The 20,726-nt window shown below is 41.4% G+C and overlaps 3 protein-coding genes across 6 annotated transcripts; 1 reads left to right on the plus strand and 2 right to left on the minus strand.

The window, feature by feature from the left end:
* Positions 1-984: 984 nt before the first annotated feature.
* LOC120820561 (glutathione S-transferase omega-1) lies at positions 985-3,767 on the minus strand. The gene is made up of 6 exons (XM_040178486.2): positions 3,551-3,767; positions 2,434-2,542; positions 2,106-2,328; positions 1,934-2,035; positions 1,628-1,734; positions 985-1,359 (listed from the first exon to the last, which is right to left on the minus strand). Exons 1-6 carry the CDS (start codon positions 3,576-3,578, stop codon positions 1,209-1,211), a joined length of 720 nt encoding a protein of 239 aa, XP_040034420.1. The 5' UTR covers positions 3,579-3,767; the 3' UTR covers positions 985-1,208.
* cfap43 (cilia and flagella associated protein 43) lies at positions 3,767-18,553 on the plus strand. 3 transcript variants are annotated; one of them, XM_040178472.2, is made up of 38 exons: positions 3,767-4,256; positions 4,479-4,732; positions 4,949-5,045; positions 5,155-5,322; positions 5,474-5,624; positions 5,737-5,881; positions 5,993-6,075; positions 6,224-6,355; positions 6,486-6,602; positions 6,707-6,784; positions 6,899-7,047; positions 7,228-7,331; positions 7,512-7,637; positions 8,650-8,810; positions 8,955-9,119; positions 9,231-9,361; positions 10,251-10,416; positions 10,830-10,940; positions 11,381-11,458; positions 11,959-12,084; positions 12,184-12,288; positions 12,399-12,536; positions 13,039-13,206; positions 13,335-13,541; positions 13,691-13,777; positions 14,006-14,086; positions 14,448-14,576; positions 14,682-14,801; positions 15,059-15,166; positions 15,388-15,474; positions 15,551-15,639; positions 15,720-15,930; positions 16,134-16,246; positions 16,381-16,540; positions 16,738-16,902; positions 17,896-17,976; positions 18,068-18,221; positions 18,307-18,553. In XM_040178472.2, exons 1-38 carry the CDS (start codon positions 4,228-4,230, stop codon positions 18,480-18,482), a joined length of 4,950 nt encoding a protein of 1,649 aa, XP_040034406.2. In that variant the 5' UTR covers positions 3,767-4,227; the 3' UTR covers positions 18,483-18,553. The 3 variants fall into 3 exon arrangements, with proteins under 3 accessions (XP_040034406.2, XP_040034407.2, XP_077960783.1); XM_040178473.2 differs by having other exon boundaries at positions 4,015-4,256; positions 12,399-12,515; XM_078104657.1 differs by lacking the exon at positions 4,479-4,732 and having other exon boundaries at positions 4,032-4,256.
* Positions 17,452-20,105, minus strand: sfr1 (SWI5-dependent homologous recombination repair protein 1). 2 transcript variants are annotated; one of them, XM_040178485.2, is made up of 3 exons: positions 19,312-20,105; positions 18,865-19,227; positions 17,452-18,777 (listed from the first exon to the last, which is right to left on the minus strand). In XM_040178485.2, exons 1-3 carry the CDS (start codon positions 19,405-19,407, stop codon positions 18,589-18,591), a joined length of 648 nt encoding a protein of 215 aa, XP_040034419.1. In that variant the 5' UTR covers positions 19,408-20,105; the 3' UTR covers positions 17,452-18,588. The 2 variants fall into 2 exon arrangements, with proteins under 2 accessions (XP_040034419.1, XP_040034418.1); XM_040178484.2 differs by having other exon boundaries at positions 18,865-19,701.
* Between the last annotated feature and the right edge of the window lie 621 nt (positions 20,106-20,726).

Here is a 20,726-nt window from a genome sequence, read left to right on the forward strand (position 1 = left end):
ACTCCAACTCTATTGACTGATCCACACTCTGTAGCACAAGGTGGCGGTAACGCGCTGATAAACTGGATGCAAACCGCCGTAAACCAGCAAAAGAAGAAGTTTTCTGGTTGCCAGGGATACGCAACATAATTTCAATTTACCTGTATGTGATGATATTTCTTAGCTTGAAATGAATGGCATTGGAAGTTTCGAAGTCAGTTATGTTGTTTTTACAAATACACGTCTCAATGTTTATTCCGCACCATTATTCTAACGTTTTCATCATAGTTTTATTTCAACCCTATTTTAAAAATCCTGGTTTTAGCGTAGGATGCTAACCGCCGTAACCTGTGTAATGTTAGCTAACGTTATATGCTAAACTCGAGAGGCACGAACCGTGAATCGCTAACGTTAACTTAATCATTTGCTGTTATTTTTTTGTCCCTCTAGGACCTAGAGGGACAAAAAAATCTAGAGTCTAGGTGGATACGAGGTTTTACAAACAAGAGAATCGAGTTTGTTGACAATGAAACAGTATTTAGTTTGCTGAAGCACTTCTCCAAACTCCTCCTGCCGAATTCCTGTCATCTGCACTGCCTCCAGGTCGTCACCTTGCTGCACAGAAAGCAGACAGCGTTCACGGGGCCACGGGGCTGAGCGGCCTCACCAACTACCACCTGAAGACCGCTTTTTTGCACTTGTACACATTTTTGAAATGCACTTCTTTTACCTTTTTTAATAGAAAATCCAACACGCTTTTGTCAATCGGGACATTTAACAGAAATACATCTTCTATTACGCCGGTTCAAACTGTATAGCAGTGCTTTTGTTCTCATACTGTGAAAGGCAGCTATTAATTATGCTTTGTAGTACTTACTAGAAAAGCATTTATTTTGCCTGTTGTGTTGTACAGTTGTCCTTAGTTTATTAAATTAAACCACCCTGTGTAGTCAGGCAGGAAAAAACGAAGTGTACTTCTTACTCAATATAAAACACAGAAAAATGTCAGCGTTGTATACAGTTTTTATTGGAGGAAGAGCATCATCATAGAAATGTAGCATTCACTCACTGAACCTCATCTAAAATATAAGTATGTGCAACAATATATATATTTTCCTATTTCATCAAAGTTATAAAAAACCAACAGGGCCCTTGAATTAGAGTGAAAATTATTATGGCGTATACAATTTAAAAAAAAGGGATGTTTTAAGGCTATCCCTTTTTCCCCCCTAGAGGCCATAGTCGTAGTTGGGCTTCCCATCCACGTAGGACGCGTGGAAGGCCTTGAAGGTGTCCTGACTGTGCATTGTGGCTTTGACAGCCATGTCCTCCAACATTCGCTCCGTCCACTTCTTCAGCTCAGGTGTGCCGTCGAGGCAGCTGAAAACACAACGGGAATCAAATCATTCACATAATTACAACACATGAACATACGGCGCCACGTGAAATATGACTTAGTCGATGTGGTAAAAGAGGAAGACTGGTTCACTCTGTTCTGATTGAGATTCCCAGCTCTTTCTTGTATGCCTTACTTTTGTACTGTCATGCATATGTATTTTGGCTCATCATGACGGTCAATGAAGGAAATGCTTCCATGAATAAAATGTATTTATTATTGAATGTCTTGAGAAAGTATTTAATTACTTACTATTTCAGTTCAAAGCTCTCAAGCCTCTCAAAAAAAGGCCACATCATGTAGTCGATCATTGTGATGGAATCCCCACCAAAGAACTTGGTCTTCTTGTTAACCAGGTCCTAGAAAAAAAACACGTTTATCAGCATTGTACTGCAAACTAACCATGTGCAGTCAGCGGAGACACACGGGGGAACTCGCGTTACTCATTTCTCTGGAGGATGCATAGTCTCACACATCCACACTTGTGCTCAATGATCATTACCAGATCACATCGGTGAACATACAAAGAACCCAGAGCACTAGACTTTGCAAAATCACCTTATCCAATTTGGAAAATTTCTCCTTCAGTTCAGCTTCCAGTCCTGAGACGTCTTCACCCTTCTTTTTGAGCATCGGAATCTTGTAAAAGTACGGTATGACCTGTAGTAAACAGTGGCATTGGGATTAGTAAAGAGTAAACAAAACCGTAGACGTCTTTAATAGAGGGTACCTTAGAAAAATCCTCTAGCATCATCTTCTGTTGAGCTTTACCAAAAGGAGAGGAAGGAAGCAGCTTCCTCTCCGGGTAAACTTCATCCAGGTAGTCACAGGTGATGGGAGACTCCATTATCACCTCACCAGCAGATGTCTCCAGTACTGGAACCAGACCAAGAGGATTCTTCTCGAGGAACCAGTCGGGTTTGTCTGTCAGGTCAACGTTGATAATCTCATGTCTGAGAGAAAAAAAACACGTACAAAAAAAAGAACACGTTTTGCTCCAAGTTTTGGACAAGCGAAGCTTTTTTATTAAACAAAAGCATATTAAAACGTGTCTTTACTTGATCCCTTTGGCACTCAGCACTAATCTGGCCCTCTGGGCGAAGGGGCAGAATCTCATGCTGTAGAGTCTGATGTGGCCCTTGGGGACAGGACCCGGTGCAGCACTCCCTGAGAGACAAATAATGCAGTGTCATTACATGACTGTGCACAATCATTTATGCCAGAATAAGCGCAAAAAAGTATAAATCGATACAGACAATGAAAAATAGAGTATACATTAAAAAAAAAAGACAGACAACTGAAACGGTGAGCTGGCTTTATTTGGGCCAATTTATTTTAGAGTTTTCCCATTTAGCAGTTGAAGACGAGATTTGATTTACCATTGAATCATCCGTAGGGAGTAATAAGAATATTTAGGCTTGATGAATTTGAGCATTCCTTTTGGTACTTGTGCATAAATTGAGTGTTCCCATTGTACACTTACTTTATATAAATGTATCTTACAGTGGCAGTTATTAGTTTGTACATTTGTGATCTGCATGACAAAGATATGGAATGTGTGATGACTTTTTATAGATTTAACTGCCAGTAAATAAATACTATATACGATACACACTATCAAAGTGAAAATAATTCTGTGATATGAAAGTTAAACATCAGTTTGTAAGAACATTTACTGACAATACCCCTCGTCTCTTTGAGGGCAAGACTTACTGCTGGTAACGAAGTATTTTACAATTACACCTGACAACTGACAACATTGCAGTCTGCTTTCACCCTCAATGCTTTTATTTTTTACTGTCAACTTTTTTTTGATGAGCGAATGGTGTAACCTTTACAAAGTGAGACGTAGACGTCAGTAAATTACCCGGAAGTAAACACTTCTCGGATATACATTTGTAACCACTCACATCAGACTGCAGTCCTTCAGTCTTAAAGACGCATTGCTTTCAGTGGTTGCAGATAATTAACGTTACCAAAGAGTCGGTATCTATTTGGATTCAGTTCAATCCACTAATTGTCAGACATTGGCTAAAAAATGCTGACTCATCGTGAGTCTGAGAAAGGCGAGTCATAGCGACTCGCTGGAGTCTTTTTAACGTAACGTTAACGGCAATAAACTCCCTCAGGAAGTCGTATCAACGGGCGGTCAAACACATGACGTAACGTTCTTACCTTTGGCAAAAGACCTTTCTGTCGACATGGTTACACTTCGGGTGCTGAGAGTAAGAGAGTCTTGGCACGAAAAGTGGATAAAACTGTGTATAGAACGATATAAGTTGCTGAAATTTATGTATAGCTTCCTTCCGGTAAGGGCGCGTCAGATAGAGCCCATCAGCCAATAGCAAGACAGCATGGTTGCCATGGAGTTTTCTTATTCTGATCAAGACTGGGTGCAGCGGCACTCCCGGAGAGACAAATAATGCAGTTTCATTAACGTGTTACATGACTAAGCACAATGATTTATGCCTGAATATAACTTAATAATAAGCATAAGCTCTAATATCACATCCAATACAAACTATAAATTTGGGCAAATTATTCATTTGTAATGGCAAGGTGAATTTGAGTGAATTGTTGAGGTAGAAACATTAAAGATTAATTACAGGTTAATGTAGAATGTGTTTTTTTTTAATTGTACATTTTTTTTTACCACATTTATTTATTTTGCGTGGGAAGTGGGGACTCCAACTCTATTGACTGATCCACACTCTGTAGCACAAGGTGGCGGTAAAGCCGAAAAACTGGATGTCCGCCGTAAAACCAGCAAAAGAAGAAGCCATAAGTTTTCTGGTTGCCAGGGATACGCAACGTTCACTTTACCTGTATGTGAAGATATTTCTTAGCTTGAAATGGATGGCATTGGAAGTTTCGATGTCAGGTATGTTGTTTTTACAAATACACGTCTCAATGTTTAATTAATCTAACGTTTTCATCACAGTTTTATCTCAACCCTTATTTAAATATCCTGGTTTTAGCGTAGGATGCTAACCGCCGTAACCTGTGTAATGTTAGCTAACGTTGTATGCTAAACTTGAGAGGCACGAACCGTGAATAGCTAACGTTAACTTAATAATTTGCTGTTGTTTTTTTGTTCCTCTAGGTGGATACGAGGTTTTACAAACAAGAGTATCGAGTTTGTTGACAAAAAAACAGTATGTTACAAATGTGGGGATAATATCTGTTTCCTCGACCTGGAGACAAAAAAGCAAAATATGTTTCAGAGTCCTGGAAAAGGAATTGGTGCATTGACAGTCAATGGCAACAATCAAACGTTTGCTTTCTCCGAGGAGAAGCTATCCCCGTCAATATTTGTGTATATTTACCCTGAGTTACAGTTAAAGAATGAACTAAAAGGTAAGAATGTTTCCTCCCAGTGGACATCAGTAGCTAAATCTTTGCAAATGAATATTCCAACTGAAAGGTCAGGTTTTATTGATGATGTAACTGTAAATTTCTTCCTAGATGTTTTGACTTCTTAATGTTTGTTTGTATGAATGCCTCCATCCTACATTTACAGGCTGTTTTCTCTCTGACAAATATTCAAAAGTTTCCACTGTTTCTTTTTTCTAGGCTCAGCACAACTTGATTTCACATCTCTCTCGTTAAGCACTGATGGTCCTTATCTGGCCTGTTGTTCGTCTCTGCCCGATCACACCATAACAGTGTGGTAAGCCACTGCAAGCAGCACACTACTGTATATTGTCGATTCAATATTTCCATTAATGTTTTTTGAGGCTGAGCTGCTCCGTTAGTGTAATCACGACCGTGTGATGCAGGAACTGGGAAAGCGCGGCGCCAATTTGTACAAAACCGCACGCCGGGCGGGATGTCATTTCTTTGGTGTTCAACCCTCTCAGTTGGTTCCAGCTCTGTGCTTTGGGCAAGAGCTCCCTCACTGTCTGGAATATTGAAAAGAGTGCCAACATTCATCTACTGAAACCAAGGTAAAGCAGACCAGTAATTGTTGTGGTAGCATTGGTTGGGATGTAACCGGTTAATTTACCTATATTACCTTCATTTATCACTCCATATGATCACAATGGAAACTGTTAGTTAAAATGTGTGTGTGTGTGTGTACTATTCGTTATATTGCAGTGTGATAGAGCTTCCAGCAAATGACGGTTCGTTTGTTGAGAGATTGGTGCCCACCTCTCAAACTGTCACCGAAATACTCCCCTACTTCGGTCTCGAGATGCCTCCATCAGCCATCTCAGGACTCGTGGGAGAGAAGGCAGAAACCATTCTGGTACTGTTCCTCTATTATTTATACACCAATACACTTTCCCCACTTGCTTGATATGTTTTAGAGGCACAAAATAAATTTAAATTGTTACCCAACTCCACATGTGTTTACACAGACTAAACTCTGCGCCAAAGCCCGACTAACTCCTAGTACCATCTGCTGGACACCCACTTCCGAGCTTTATGTGGGCTGTGTGGAAGGCTTTCTGCTCCTTGTCGATCCAGAGAGCCTCTCTGTCTCAGTCATCTTTAACCCCACAAGTAAACAAACACACACAATGGGACTTTGGAGATTATTCGATAGTCATTGTAAGAATTGCTTGATTGATTTGGAAAATTGAAAAAAACTATTTGTCTTTCACTTTTGCTCAGCTGCTGATGCCGTCCCTGAACTTAGAAACAACAACTTTCAAAGTTTATCCCTTAACCAGAATGGTTTCATTGCCGTAGGAAAGGTACTGGCCCACGCTCACATTAACATTTTTATGTATAACACGTTCAGAATCAAATGAAATATAATACGTGGATCGATGGGATTTGCAATATCATTTCTCAGTAATTCTGAATTTCTCAAATTTAAAAGCACCTTAAAATGGTTTACAGGAGAATACGGTGCACTGCGTGCAAGTCAAAGCGACTCAGATCACCATCACACAAACGTGGCAATTAGAAGAACCTGTCACAACAGCGATGTACTCGCCTGACCGCGAAACATTACTTTTTTCATCTATTGCGGTAAGTAATTAAATGTATCTTAGTGTGCCTTATTATACATGAAGTGATACTATATGTCATTTAATAATAACATGTAACTGAGAGAAAATATAGTGGAATATTAGAATATGACAGGATTCTTGTTCTTCAGGGTCAAATCTACGCGTTGAACCCGACCCGGTCTGGCGTCATTGTGAAGCTCCTGGATATTCTCAGCGGCGACTTTGTGGCTGCAGCTTTGTCGCACACCGACAAAAACATCTGTGTGGTAAAACATTAGTCTTACTCAAGAAATACAATGTGTCATGATGGCATGTGTAATTTGGGTCCTTGTTGTTGATGTTTGCGATTTTGCTGATTTGCTTATTGCAGTCGGTGAGGGATTCTGGAGTACTGCAGCTGTGGTCTGCAGAGGGCATTTGTCTTGGTTCCCTGTCTCTTCAAGCTGAGGTCTGTTTCATGGCAAATGAACACGGTGCCACATTGACACACTTTCTGAAAATGGAGGAGGCAAATTAAATGGAAAATAACTAATGTTAAAGCTTGCAATCTATGTCTGTTTAGGTGACAAGTCTGGCCTGCTGTCCTATTGCACAATACGCAGCTGTTGGAACGGCTTCGGGAAATGTCCTCTTCATTGACCTGAACTGGGAGCAGCAACCTCGCCTGGTGCACCGGGTTCATCTACACCACACTCCTGTGGATCACCTTGTGTAAGTATCTGATGCCACAGAGCTTCGGTTTAACACCACATTAACAGAGTATTACACATATCATACAACAGAGGACAACTGCTCCTCCAGTTCAGCGAAGTTAAAACGTTATATTAAATTGCTGTTTTCTGTGTGTGTGTGTGTGTGTGTGTGTGTGTGTGTGTTTTTGTGCCTTTACAGTTTTGACCAAGAGGGGCACTACCTTTTCACAGGTGCATCAGATTCATATATCTATGTACTAGATTCAAAGCCATCAAAGATGTTTTCCGTCATAGGATACACAGGTAGATACTACTTATTTAGTAGACATGTTACTTCTGTCATCTGTAATCATCAAAACTCTGAACATGTCAATGTAACAAGCATTTTAGCTTAGCATGTGTAAATAACTAGATAGAAAATTATTTAATTATTATTGTAACACAGTTCAACAACGCTGATCTCTTTGTCTTTGGATTTTCCAGTGGTTCACGGACCCATTTTGTCGCTTTCCGTTCAGTGCATCAAGGACAGCGCACAGGTGAAGGTTCTTGCACAGTACTCTGGACAGCAGCTCACAGTGCTCTCTTTGCCTACCGGAGACCTTTCAGGTAAAGCGCTGATACAGTAGATCCATTTCCTGCTGATTCTCTATAATGCTTTTTAAATGCGGGCATTTGGGATATTGGTTAGAAGTCAGAGTTTTTTAAAGTCAACACTGGCTGACAATCATAAAATACTCCGAGGAGTGAGAACTACTAACAATAAAGTAGGGATCTAGTGGCTATCATTACCCCTCTGAAGAGCCTGGTGGGGATAGCAGCATGTAGGGGAGATGATGGATCATTGAACATAAGATATTCATTTACTCTGTTCACACTGTTAAAGACTCATCTCCTGTCAGGGAGGGGAGCTGCGGCAGTAAATAACAGCGTAACAGTTTACCATCCTTTTCACTTGCCTTTCCTTCTTATTGTTTTAAGGCTGTGAGTCTCATAATTCATCCGTGGGAATGTTCTGACAGCGGACTTCAGTTTGTTTACAAAGAGACAGGCCCAGCCAGAGAGATTACCATAACCCATTAATCGAACTCAACAGGACATTTGTATCCAATTATTTAGACATATTGTCACTGTTACAAAGAGAGAAAAAAACACTGATGGATTTAGAACAAAAACACACCCATTGTGTATGCGGCCTGTTAAACTATGTCGAGGAAGAAAGACAATGAGACGGATCGGTCTCTTGAGGAAAGTGCAAATACTAGTTTGAAGGTGTGGGTGCAGAGGATCACGGTGCCTCACACTGATTAACTCTTGATTTATTGAACCACAACATTGTCTGTATTTTAAAGTTCTGTCTACTTGATTAGTTAAAAACAATAATGACAATTTTTGGTAAAGTCAAATAAAGAACCATATAACTTACGCTGATATGGAATGTATGAGCGAAGACCAACTACTGAGGAGTCCCCCTGCTACTATCGTGGGTGTGTCGATACTGGCTCTCTGCAGCAGCCGTCACCATGAACAGGCATAATTTCAACTGAACGTAAGCAGTGAGCGTGACTGTTTCCTATTCATCATTTTAATACACCGACGATGTGCCTTTGCTGACCCGCAGGTCCGGATTGTGTAGACCGACATGGTTGTCTATCTACTCTCGTCCTTAAAGCGTCCACATACGAAGTTCCTGATCCACTTAATTCCTGTGTCCTGGGAGTCAGCAAAGTCTTTGCCTACTGCCAAAAGAGGAGAACCCTTCAGCGATTTGAGCTTCCTCAGGTTCATTGCTGTCCAATGGGACAGATTATTAGGATCTATTATCTTTGTCTTCGTCCAGCTGAAATGTCATTGATTCAATAAAAGTAAACTTCTTTTTTATTTTGTCTTTAACACACTATCTTCATCCCTGATTTCTCTGCCCAGAACACAGACGGTCTCTCCAGTGAACAGGTGGTCCAGCTCAAACCAGAGCAGGAAGTGAGGGGTCACCCTGTGGGCCCTGCCTCTCTCTTTATCTCTCCTCATGGGTTATGGCTTGCTTCTGCGGGCCGAGACGGCCTCCTACTCATCCGAGAAACCGCTTCCATGGTAGTAGCGCATATTATTTGGTTTAAATGACTTCTCGTAAACCTCTGAACCTTGATGTATCGTTACCTGTGGTGTGTTACAATGCTGCTTCTTCTGCTGCTGCACCTGCAGGAGCGGCACATTGAACGGCAATGTCATTCATGCCGCTTGGGTGGAGTCCGGAGCGCGTCCTTTTCTGCAGACAGCCAGACAGTCCTCACCGCTGGCTTGAAAGATTGCTCTCTTGTGTGCACCGATATCAGGTAAACCAGCAGGAAGTCTGGCCTGCTTACACAACGGCCACTAGAGGGAGCCGTTGCTCGCCGTGGTGACGCCGCCCTCGTGCAGCTGCATCTAGAGCAATGTTTCTCTCTTTGCGTTGGCCTCGAGGAAAGGAAAATAAATACAACTGAAGTGGTGGGTCAGGGGGGATTGTGATCATAAGCTGCAGGAAAACAAAGATCCAATAAAATTCACTGTTGACTTTCACTACTGGTCTCCTCCGTTTGCCCTTCCTCTATTTTGTTATGAAGTTTAAATATGGCAGTTTCTACTTGTGAGAACACTGGTTTACTACTCTAGCAATAGGATTTAATGTTTACGTCTATGTTGATTCAGGTTTTTAATGTGTAATCAGCTGTTTACATTGTTGACAGTATGGTAATTCAAAATGATTTAAAGATGTGGGTTCATCTTTATTTTACTTATTGTCAACAAATCCCAGGAAAAGAGTAAAACAACAACAAACAACTTGTTTAAAAGTACAAGTGATCTTGGTCTCCATAGCTGAATACTCACAAGCACAGCTGAAGAAAACCTGTGTTTGAGTCGCATTTACAAAAAAAAGAAAGCACCCACAGCTTTAAAACCTTCAAAAATAACGAAACTGTACTTTTCAAAAGTTGTTCAAGATTTACGTCTTAGGTACAAACAAAAAGCTCTGTGCGCAGCACCACAAACAAGGAGGGAAGTCGTAAATTATAGAGAGACAAACTAATCTCACTGTTATTGTCAGTCTTATTTTGAGAGTATTCTACTTTTTTACTTGGCCATTTCATGATTATACTACAAACACAAAATGTTTCAACGAGCCATCATTATCTTCACATGCTCTTGTTGTGTGTACCTTGTGTCTCCCATGGCTTTCTACAGAATTAACAGCATGGGTGCTGATAAGATGAAGGAAGCTACCAGGTACAGTCAGTCTATGAAGCATTTATTGAAGAAGATATTCAATGCTGAGAATCCCGTCCTCATTGATTTGCCTGAGTGGGGTCAAGCTCCTCCTGCTGGCACAGTAACACCAGAGGAAAGTGAGGTAAATGATACTCTATTTCTGTTTTAGCAGTAATTTCGCAGACTGCTACACAACAATATGTTTTTTCTAAGATGTAGTATTTCTTCACTGTTATAAATGTATTTCATCACTATTAGAAATACGTCTCGACACAACACAAAGTAAAACCACAATCACAGAAATGAAATCAATGCCTCTTTAAAATAGTACATTCACTTCACGAAGCAACAGATTATGTCAGTGCTGTGTGGGATAAAATGGCTTCCCAGTAGACTGTACTGATGATTGTGTATTGTTTTTGAGAGCGTATGTTTATGATGTGTCATAAATGGCACAGCACCTCTCAATGAAAGCGTCATTGAATAAATCTGGTGTGAAGATTACACAGATAAATCAATCTGTGCTTTATTTTTATATGCGTTATCACTCGGCAGGTCAGTGGTGGAGGGCATTCTGTGGACGTGACGGAGCAGGATGAGAGTTATAACAGCCTGCCGTCTGCACCACCTTCACACCCGACCTGGCTGGAAAGCAGGCGAGAAGCGGTCAGTGACTTAACATGCCTCCATATTTGTGGTTTTGGCACAAGATGTGGACACTGTTAACTATGTCAAGGTACTTTACCGTTGCAGGTGGAGGATTTCAAAAGAGTCCATTGCGCCTCGGTGTGATTTCTAGCTGTGTTGCTTTTGGCACAGTTTCTTGACAGCTTCATCTATCATCACGTATTGTTGTTCCAAGAATAAACCAAATAGCAAGTGGTATGGAACGGTTAAGCAGATAAGCATTATACAAATGTTCAACCCGACAAAGCTTGTTGATAATGAATTGATACGAAAAGGTGTAGCAGGCTTTGAATTGTGGGTTTTACACCTCAATGACATTCACACAGTAAACGGGCAGAAGCAATTTCTGCCTGCTTTTATGCTACAACATGATATTTATCTGACCCGGGAATAACATCCCATCTATCTATTTCAAACAGATTATAAAAGAAGACAATGAACAATATTCCGAGACAAAGAAAAACCTGAAGAAATCCATCATAGAGTTACGTCACAATGTAAGTGAGATTTATTACATGTTTGTTTATTTAAATCTTCACTAAAAATGAAACTCATAGGTTCTTCAGCAGGAATGACGCGATGGCATCATTAAGCAACCGCTCACAGTCCACGAAAGTATACAGACTGCATCATTAGCCATGGTTGATAACTGCTTTACAGTTCAATAAAAAACATCCCTGTATTTACAAGCTGCAGCTTACTACCACGCAACACACACACACACACACACACACATTAAATGAAAGAGGAATTATGTTAATAAATAATTCACTAATAAATAATTCAGACTCTATCTAGATAATATATAAAATCATACCAAGGGATCCATGGTGGGATTGTTTTTCAAAGCATCATCAGTTCTGTCTCTAGAACATTCAATCTAATTTGACAATTTACCATTTTCAATTCAATTTTAACTGTTTTTTCAAACATATCAAATCACAGTATGCTTTAAGTCCATTGTGAAAAAGTTCAAATCATCTATTCTGTAAGGCAGATCCAGGAGATGATGCGCGAAAATGAGCTCCTCCCAGGTATTGAGCGTCTGGAACAAGAAGAGTTCAACCTGGATGTTGAGGAGCAGAGGAGTCTGGGGGCGATGGTGGAGCAGGAGGTCACTCGGGTAATCATCAAACACAAACTCAACAATAGTAGTGATGAATGATGGTATTTAGCCTCAAGGTCACGATGGAAAATTATTCTTAACGTTGTCACATCGTAGGTGAGAAATGAAATTGAATTGGAGATTTTAGCAAAACGTTACCTCAGGGACGTTCTGAGAAGAGAATGCTGGGAGTCGTTGAAGGTCAAAGGCAAGGCCATCAAGGTGAGACGGATATGTTCAAGCACAGAGAAATGTTACATTCCATTCTGTTACATACAGAACTGTGTGATCCTTACCGACAAATCTAAATGACTCCCGGCTGTCTGCCTCAGGCCTTTCATTCAGAACAACAGGTGAAGAACTATCCTCTGAAAGAACAAACAGACAAAGAGGTGGAGGACCTTCGCCGGGTCTACAACATGAGGAACATTGAAAAGGCTGCTTCAACCGTGAGCTCAACTGGTCCACAGGTCTGAGCGTTTAGTGTTTCAGGTCCCTGGTGACGTAGCGCCATATTGAGACGCACGTGTGATGTGTTATGATAGATGATATATTTACTGTTTTATAATTTTAAACAGAAGGCAGCGTGCGATACTTTTCCAAAAGCTGGGATGGTGCAACTTCCTCGGTATCAAGGTTTTCAATGGAGTCTATGGATATAGATTTCATTGCAAAACTGGTTTAAATCTGGAAAATAATTGGATGCTTTGAATCACTCTTACATCTGACCCTTGACTATTAATCAAGGGTCAGATGTAAGAGTAATTTTTATGAAATGCTTGAATACGTGCCATACGTGTAAAAACCTTTATAGATGTATGTGGCGAAGAAATTGTTGTTTGGATGGCTCCCTTCACTGAAAAATTCTCTAGATAAGGTTTATAATCTTGTGGCCACAGATTCTATCCTCAACAAATCTTTCAGCCCTCTCATTCAAAGCCTTTTTCCCTCTTCGCCCCCTTTCAACTGCAGCAAAGCAAGCTAAATAAAAATTCCAAAGGCGAGGAAGGCCCGGAGGCTGAGAGTGCTGCCGTAACGGGAAGTTTCTCCTCTGAGTTAGTAGGTTCCAATCCTTACATTTACGATCAGTTCTGCCTGCAAACCACAGAGCAGAAGATCAACCAGATCATTCTGCTACAGGTAACAAATAATGCCTTTTACATTGTAAAATACTTCTCCAAAGCAGTACCGAGTGCACACAGAAAAATAATAGAAATCGAAAGTGAAATTGATTTTTTTTGCTATATATCGCTCCACTCCAAATGCAGGATGTGATTCGTTGCATCAAGACAGCGTTCAACAGTGACTTTGAGGCCGTGTACAAGCAGAAGGTGCAGGAGCTGAACCGGGTGAAGGACAGGAACAGACACATCACGGAGATCATGCTGGAGCTGGACGTGAGGGAGAAGCTGTGGGAGCCCGGCCTGACCGTCAGCGAGCAACCAGAGAGGCTGCTCACTGTGGACGACTCTGAGGTTACTGACCCCTTCGGGATCTAAAAGTTCAACAAACTAACAGAGCTTTGTATATTTGTTTGTTTTTTTTCGTCCAAAAAATTAATTTAAAAAGTATTGTATGGACATCGTTGTATTTCACCGAGATATGCAACTTTGTCACACTACAGATAAAAGCAGAAAAGTACCTCAGCCCAGAACAACAAAAGGAGGAGGAGAGGAAGAAGTTGGAAGAGCAGAAGTGTTTGGGTGCCAAAGTATGCCGCCCAAATAAATGGGTTTTTGTTTTGCAACTCTTATAATAAATTCTGTATATACATCCATGTATGGGAAGGGCTTTTGTAATTGTTACTATCAATTAGAACAAATGTCAGCAGGCTTCACGTTTATTCAAAAACACATCCATGAATATTATATGTTTATAACAGAAAGTGATTAGTACAAGTATTTCTGTTCCTTCGTATTGATTGCTCTTTCCATTGCAGGGGGATACTGTCAGAGACAGGGCTCTTGATGACATGATGAATGGAGTGATTGAAGTGAAAAAAGACGGAATCTTAAAAATGGTGGGTCATAATATCGCAGGTTGTTTTGTTTGAAATTCGAAAGAAGGTGCAGACATTCCTTCCTTTGGGTATATAGCCAAGACAACTATTGTAACTATAGGGCAACTATTTCAATAATCAATTATTATTTTATAAAGCATGATTGGCATTAATTCTCTGGTTTCAGCTTCTTTACTGTGATTACCATTTTTATTTATTCATTAAATCATTTATTTCTTAAATAAATCACGGAGTATGCAAGTGTTAAACACAAAACATATTTTGACTGTAGTAGAAAATTAGGTCTTTTGGATTTAAAAAAAAAAATTGTTACGTGGTACATTTTTAAGCGCACATAGTTTCTTTTGAATTAAATCCCCAGAAAATCCCTCCACCTGGGTTTGTTTTGACCAAACCTGACAAGGATTGGAGCGAGGAGGAGAAAAAGGTCTATAAAGAGTACGAAAAAAAATCCACAGACCTCAGCGAGGAGAAGGAGAAATACAAAAAGGTATTACAGTGTAAACGCTCACAATTCAGTTTTGCTATGATGAGAAATATAATAAACCTCTGATCAGTGACAAATACTAATCACCTGTGATCTCTGTGATTGCAGTCCATCGAAACTGAAATGAGAAAACTACAGGCATCCAGCATTGATGCTACCGAGAGGTTTGATGAGACTTTGACAAAGCTGTTTGAGAAGAAAGTGAAATGTGAAATGGCAATTTATCAGGTGAACCCACTCACACACACACACACACACACATGCTGCACATGTACGTGACACATGGACTCATTAACGGAACACATGTATCCAATCTGAGTCCCATTACTTCCATCTGTTTCCTTTTTCTGTGTCCTCAAACAGTATGAAGGGCCCTCTGTTTTCATTGTGGTTCCCTCCTTGAGACAAATGTGAAATATAATATCTTGTTGGTTGTGACACCTGAAATAAATCCTGCTTAATCTTGTTATTGATGTATTTCTCAGGAAGAGCTCAAGGTTACTTATCTTGTATATTCAGTCCTCGGAGAAGACGAGATTAGAAATCGAGACCTGGAGCTCAAGCTCAAACTTGAAAAAACGTTGGCATTCAAGGTAAGAAAACTCGTACACAGTAATCCTGAAGTACAAGGCTTGTTGACTGCAAGATTCCGTTTCTGCTAATTGTGACATCCCTGAGTTAATGGCAGCAATGTTCTTCTAAATTCTTGTATAATAGCTTTCCATCTCTCAGATGTGGTCTGCAAGAGCTAACCTGCGCGAGAAAACTGTTCGCCTGTGTTCCTCTTAATAATGGAGCTGTATTTGTCTGACAGGAGGAGATTAGACGGGAGGTAAAGAGACACGAGGAAGAACTTGAATTCTTCCAAGAGTCCTATGAAAGCACCGTAGCTGAGGACAAAGTAAGTCAGCTGAGAATATACTGAAACATTTCGCCTGTCCCACACATAATCCAATATCTGTCCACGTCTCCCAAAGGTTCTTGACAAAGACTTCAGGAAGGAGTTCTTTAATGTGCAAAGTCATCTGGTCGATAGCCTTTATAAGTTATTCAGGAGTAGACCCAGGTTTGTACCACTCGCTCGCATTTAACGTCCACGTTGTAAATTAGCTGCCGAGTCGCTGCACGCTGCCTTTTGTGTCTCAGGGTTCAGAAAATGAGGACCCAGACGGACAGCAGCTCCGTCCTGTTCAAAGAGCAGCGCCTGTGCGGTTCTCAGGCTCCCGATGCTCTGAGCAAAATGCTGAAGGCCATGGAGGATCTCGACGCTCCGGAGAACATACCAGTAGGAGTAAGCCCACAAATCTGGGAGAGGTTCTGTCTCGTCCGCCGCGTAAAAGTAGAGAGTGAGCAAAAGGTAATTGGAGGAGATGGACTTAAATACAAATACAGTTTTTGTTTTTTTCCACACTTCAAGCATGCAGTCAGCATCTCATTTCACAAGTAGTTCTAAAGGCGCTTACAATTTGATGTCATCAATATCATGTTCAAGAAAGATCCCCAAACTAACGTGTGCCTTGTGAGGGATGGTGGACTCACTGTTTGACACGTTCCTTCCAGGTAAAAGTTAAAGCTCTGACTCTTGCTGAGATGCACGCGTTCCTTCAGAAGAGGAGAGCGGAGGACAGCGCCGCTCAGCAGGAAATAAAAATTCTCCTCGATGAACTTGAAAGGTACAACTGTGATGTTATCATTCCTTCTTTTTATAAGTGGTTAAAATATGAAACTTTTTTTATTCACCGCTCATTAGGAAACACCTGGATTTGTTCTGTCTCTATGTAAGAGTACTTTTTGTCTTCTGTTGTAGTCTGCATAGAGATAAGAACCGTTACCTGAAGGACATCATGGTCCAAGTCCTGCTCAAACAGGGCCAGGTGGAGGTTTCTACCACAGGCCTGACTGCCGATTACACCGACTCGGTACTTTCCAACAGGAGCGAGGTGGAGAACCTCAACAGAACCATCCGGGTCAGCCTACAGCACCAGACACACATACTCTTATTTCTAAAACAAGGCGAGGCCATTTGTGCTGTGAGGATGGATACACAAACACACAAGGGGTCACAATTGCATATTAAGTTTGTACTGTACAAACTCTAGTGTTGGTCAGATACATTGGTTATGAATGCTGTGTCTGTCAAATGATGATTAATCTACATGATCAGACGCTGGGGGAGCAGAAGATAGCCACCATGGTGGAGTGCAAAGACTTCCGTAAGGGCATCATCAAGCTGCAGTGGGAGCACAGGATGAAGGGGATGCAGATCGAGCACCTCAATACCAAGGCGAGGGACATTCAGATGTTACGACTCTCTGAGGAGCAACAGGATGTGAGTGGAATCGGTACTCTGAAATATTGTCATACGGTAGTTTTCATCAAGGACCTGGATATCTTTTATTCACCGTCAAAGGCTGTCTTTGTCTGAATAAGTAAATCTGTGTTAAATAACACTTTATTGGGAATAATGCTACTGGATAGATTTGACCCTGCCCATATTTCATGTAATTATAGGTCCAATATTTTCAAGGTTCAGCATGTCCTCGAGATGGCAATGACGTCTCTGAATTTATGGCGAAACTTTAACCCCGTTAGCATTTTTGGCCGAACCTCAGTCGCTGATATCTAGGCAGGTATTTGGCTTTCGGCAGCACCAGATGTTATGTGAGCAGAAAATTGTTACCATCCCAGAGTACAGATGGGTGGTGAAACACCGTATTCTCGCAAGCTCCCCACCCTGTTTTTTTATTTTCTTCTGTCGGCTGGAGCTCAGGTAGAGACTTGATATACTACACTATGTTTAAAGAAAAATGTATTCATTTGATTCACTTTAACATCTCTGCTGTGATTACAAATTCCAGAGAACGTAAGAAACAAAATGTGCTTCAATCCGCTACACGTCAATCCAATGCAGGGCAGTTTAATCAAAAACAGAAAAACAAAAGCTGCTCACCAAAGACCATTTCATAAACATTACAAAAAGGTTCTTTCATAACTTTGTGATTAAAAAAAATATATAGGAAGGTGGTGGTTGGATAACAAAAAAATACAGAAAGAACAAATGAGTCACCCGTCGTCTTTTTTTTCGACAAGTTAATGAGCATCGCACACGCCGAACATGTTTCCAGGCCCAGATGCCAGTTTCCTCAGGTAGCTCTGCTGTGGCAAGCAGCTTCCTGTCATTGTTTAGGCCCCTGAAGCCTTAACATCCATAAAATATTTTGAATTTTTGCCCATTTTGGTTTTAGAGTAGAAACTAATGCGAATCACATCGGCTGTTCTTTTTTGCTTTATTAGTCACTTTAGTCGCCTTTCTCTCCCCCAGTACCTCAACAAGACGGGTCGAGACAGCCGGGTGTCCAAGCAAGTTTCTATCCTGGAGAAAACTTTAGCTTTTCAGGAAAAGGTAACAAAAAAGTAACAATATGATCTCATCAATCGCGTCCGTGTTGTGTATTTTACGTTACCGACTTGAACTAATTTCATCATCTAATTAGGCTCATCTAAAAAGTGTGAAGCAGCGCATGAAAAAGATTGAACAGCTCAACAGGCAGGCGGCAGAGAAAGCCAAGGAGAACGCAACTGTTAAACAGCAGCTGCCCGATATGCAGGTGACTGTGGCAGAGAGGACGCACATCTATGAAGCCATAGGTAATAAAACGAGACTTTCGGCTCATCGCTAAGGGAGATTTCGGAAACCTCTTCTGACTGATAGTGTAACCTGTTTGGTGTTTAGCTTCACAGGATAATCAAGCAGCTAAGACAGAGGAGCGCTACCAGGAAATCCTTCTGAGGAGTAACCTGGAGGCCTGTGCCAGAGCGCAGGCGGAAGAGCTGGCTTCCCTCTGGGCCGAAGTCGAGCGCCTGAGGATGAAGAACTTTCCGTCACTGGATCAGCTGAAACACGACTGAGCGAGGCCTCATTTACACTTCTGTCAACGAGTAAACTGCTGTAGGAGCAACAAATAAACGGTTAACTCTGATGCGATGGCTTCAGCGGGTATATGTTTTGTTTTTTTTAGGTAGTAAAGTCCTCTTCCGCGCGGTCAAAGTGCAGAATGGCGTCATCCAGACCGAAGAGGTCAATGAGCGCCGACAGGCTGGCCTTTCCTCCCTCGATGGGGACGTCTGACATCAGCTCGTACAGTGCAGCCTGAGCACAGCTCCGCCACTTGTCAACCAGGGTCTGGAGCTGCGTCAAATCATTCTTGGGACAGAGACAGGGAATGTGGGAAATTTAATCAAAACGTTCACGTTCAGAGGAAACCCGGCCAGATTAAACAGTGGCTGGTACCTTGTTCCGGTACATCTTAACCATCTTGAGCCGGCGCAGCGTCTCCATCTTGTCTTTCACCTCCCTCCTCAAGCGGTCTCGCTCTTGTGTGAAGTCTTTGGAAGGATGACACGTCGGTTCGGAAATGGGTCCAGAAAAACTCTCGCTCCCTGACTTCTCGTTTCTGTTTACGTCAACATCGGGCAAGGTCGATGAAGGGTACTTAACCGTCTCCAGGGAATCTGCTGAAACTTGTTGGCCATTCTTGTCCTCCACCTTCTCATCAACACACAGGCGTTTGGCAACAGAGGAGGGGGGCGAGGTGAAGGAGCGCCTCGATCTCTTCAGCCTCTCCCTCAGGGAGGAGCTCAGCTTCTGGTGATGCTGCGGAGGAGATGTCAGCTTGCGTTTGTTTTGACGGGATGTTAGATAACGTTGACGTGCAAAGCAAATTGCACTCCTGCCTACCTTCTCCTCTTTGTGCGCACGGGGGCTCGCCTCCGCCGAATGGGGAGGTGAATGAATCAGGGGGTTTGATCCGGCGGCTTTAGGAGTGACCTCCATGAGCGACACTTGGACGCATGAGGATCTTCTGCTGGTGAAGTACAGTCACGTGACGGATAAAGTTGGCTAAAGTTGGCCCCTGGCGGGTAAACTAGCTAACGTCGGTCACGTAGCGTCTGGTCAACAAACGTAAAAACGATGTAACTCGAGTACTGAAACAAAAGTGTTGACGGACACGTTGTAAAGAAGTAGAAAGCAGCCCAGTGACTTCACAAAGTGCGATAACTGATACAAAACAAGAACGCGACGAGACGTTTCCCTGGTTTCCGTGTTGTTGCGGCTCAAGAAAGCCTCCAAAGTTAGCGATAGGGCAGAATTTGATTACGCGTTACCGAAGAGGATTGTGGGAGCTGTAGTTGTTGGTCATTATATACATAGAACACGTTTTAGAACCGTAGTCCAATGTTGTTTTTCTAGCTACCACGCAAATTGTAACAGTATCATCATATCTCCCTTTTTGTTTTAGAAAAGTTTAAAATATTAAAAGTTTTAAAATATATTTCTTTTCCTTTTTGCGGAAATTAAGAAAATACATCTTCAAAATGTTAATGGTAATACTGATGATAATAATAATATTGTCAATAGCCTAGTTAGTAGATACATGTGGATCTAACTGAACTGCTTAAAGAGGTAAAACAGTTCATGAATCTTTTTGTTGTGGGTATTTGGGAGTGGTTCTAGTGTTACTAAGCTACACCGGTTGACTCATAATGGCATTCAGCACTTCTCGTCAGATGATTCATTTATATTAAAGGATTTATTCAGTTACAGAGAGATTTATTGTTGGTTTGCTGAAGAAGTTTTTTGAGAGATGTCACGATATTCAGATTTTTTATTTCTTTTGTTGCCTTAGGGAGAAATGTTTGAATTAAATTGGATCTTGCCTAGACCTGAATGTCCATGCGTGGCAGTTTGCTATTACACCCCCCAGGGAATGGGAATCTTTTTACACTTCATATGATGAATATTGCAGGGCTGAGGGTTTAAGATAATTACTCTGAGTCAAGAGGGGTTTACAATTTTTTTAACTCTTGTCATTAGCCGACATCAGTACATGTGCTTCCACCTCAGCATCAAAACTGTGGTAATGGTCTGCGTTTATAGAATCTAGAGGTGAGACACTAAGTTATTTCTTGTAATGCAGGTACATGCTGAGCCGCCATAAATAAAGCCACATGTTACGTTAGTATAGGCTACTAATTCCTCTTATGATACACATCAGCAGTAAGATAGTATTGGCCGGCAGTAACGGCTTTATGGTCCTGTGCTAGTTGAGCAATATGTCTTAAATTCCGGATCAAACACATCAGCTTTTCTTT

This window comes from Gasterosteus aculeatus, chromosome 6 (assembly GCF_964276395.1).
Source record: "Gasterosteus aculeatus chromosome 6, fGasAcu3.hap1.1, whole genome shotgun sequence".
NCBI lineage: Eukaryota > Metazoa > Chordata > Actinopteri > Perciformes > Gasterosteidae > Gasterosteus > Gasterosteus aculeatus.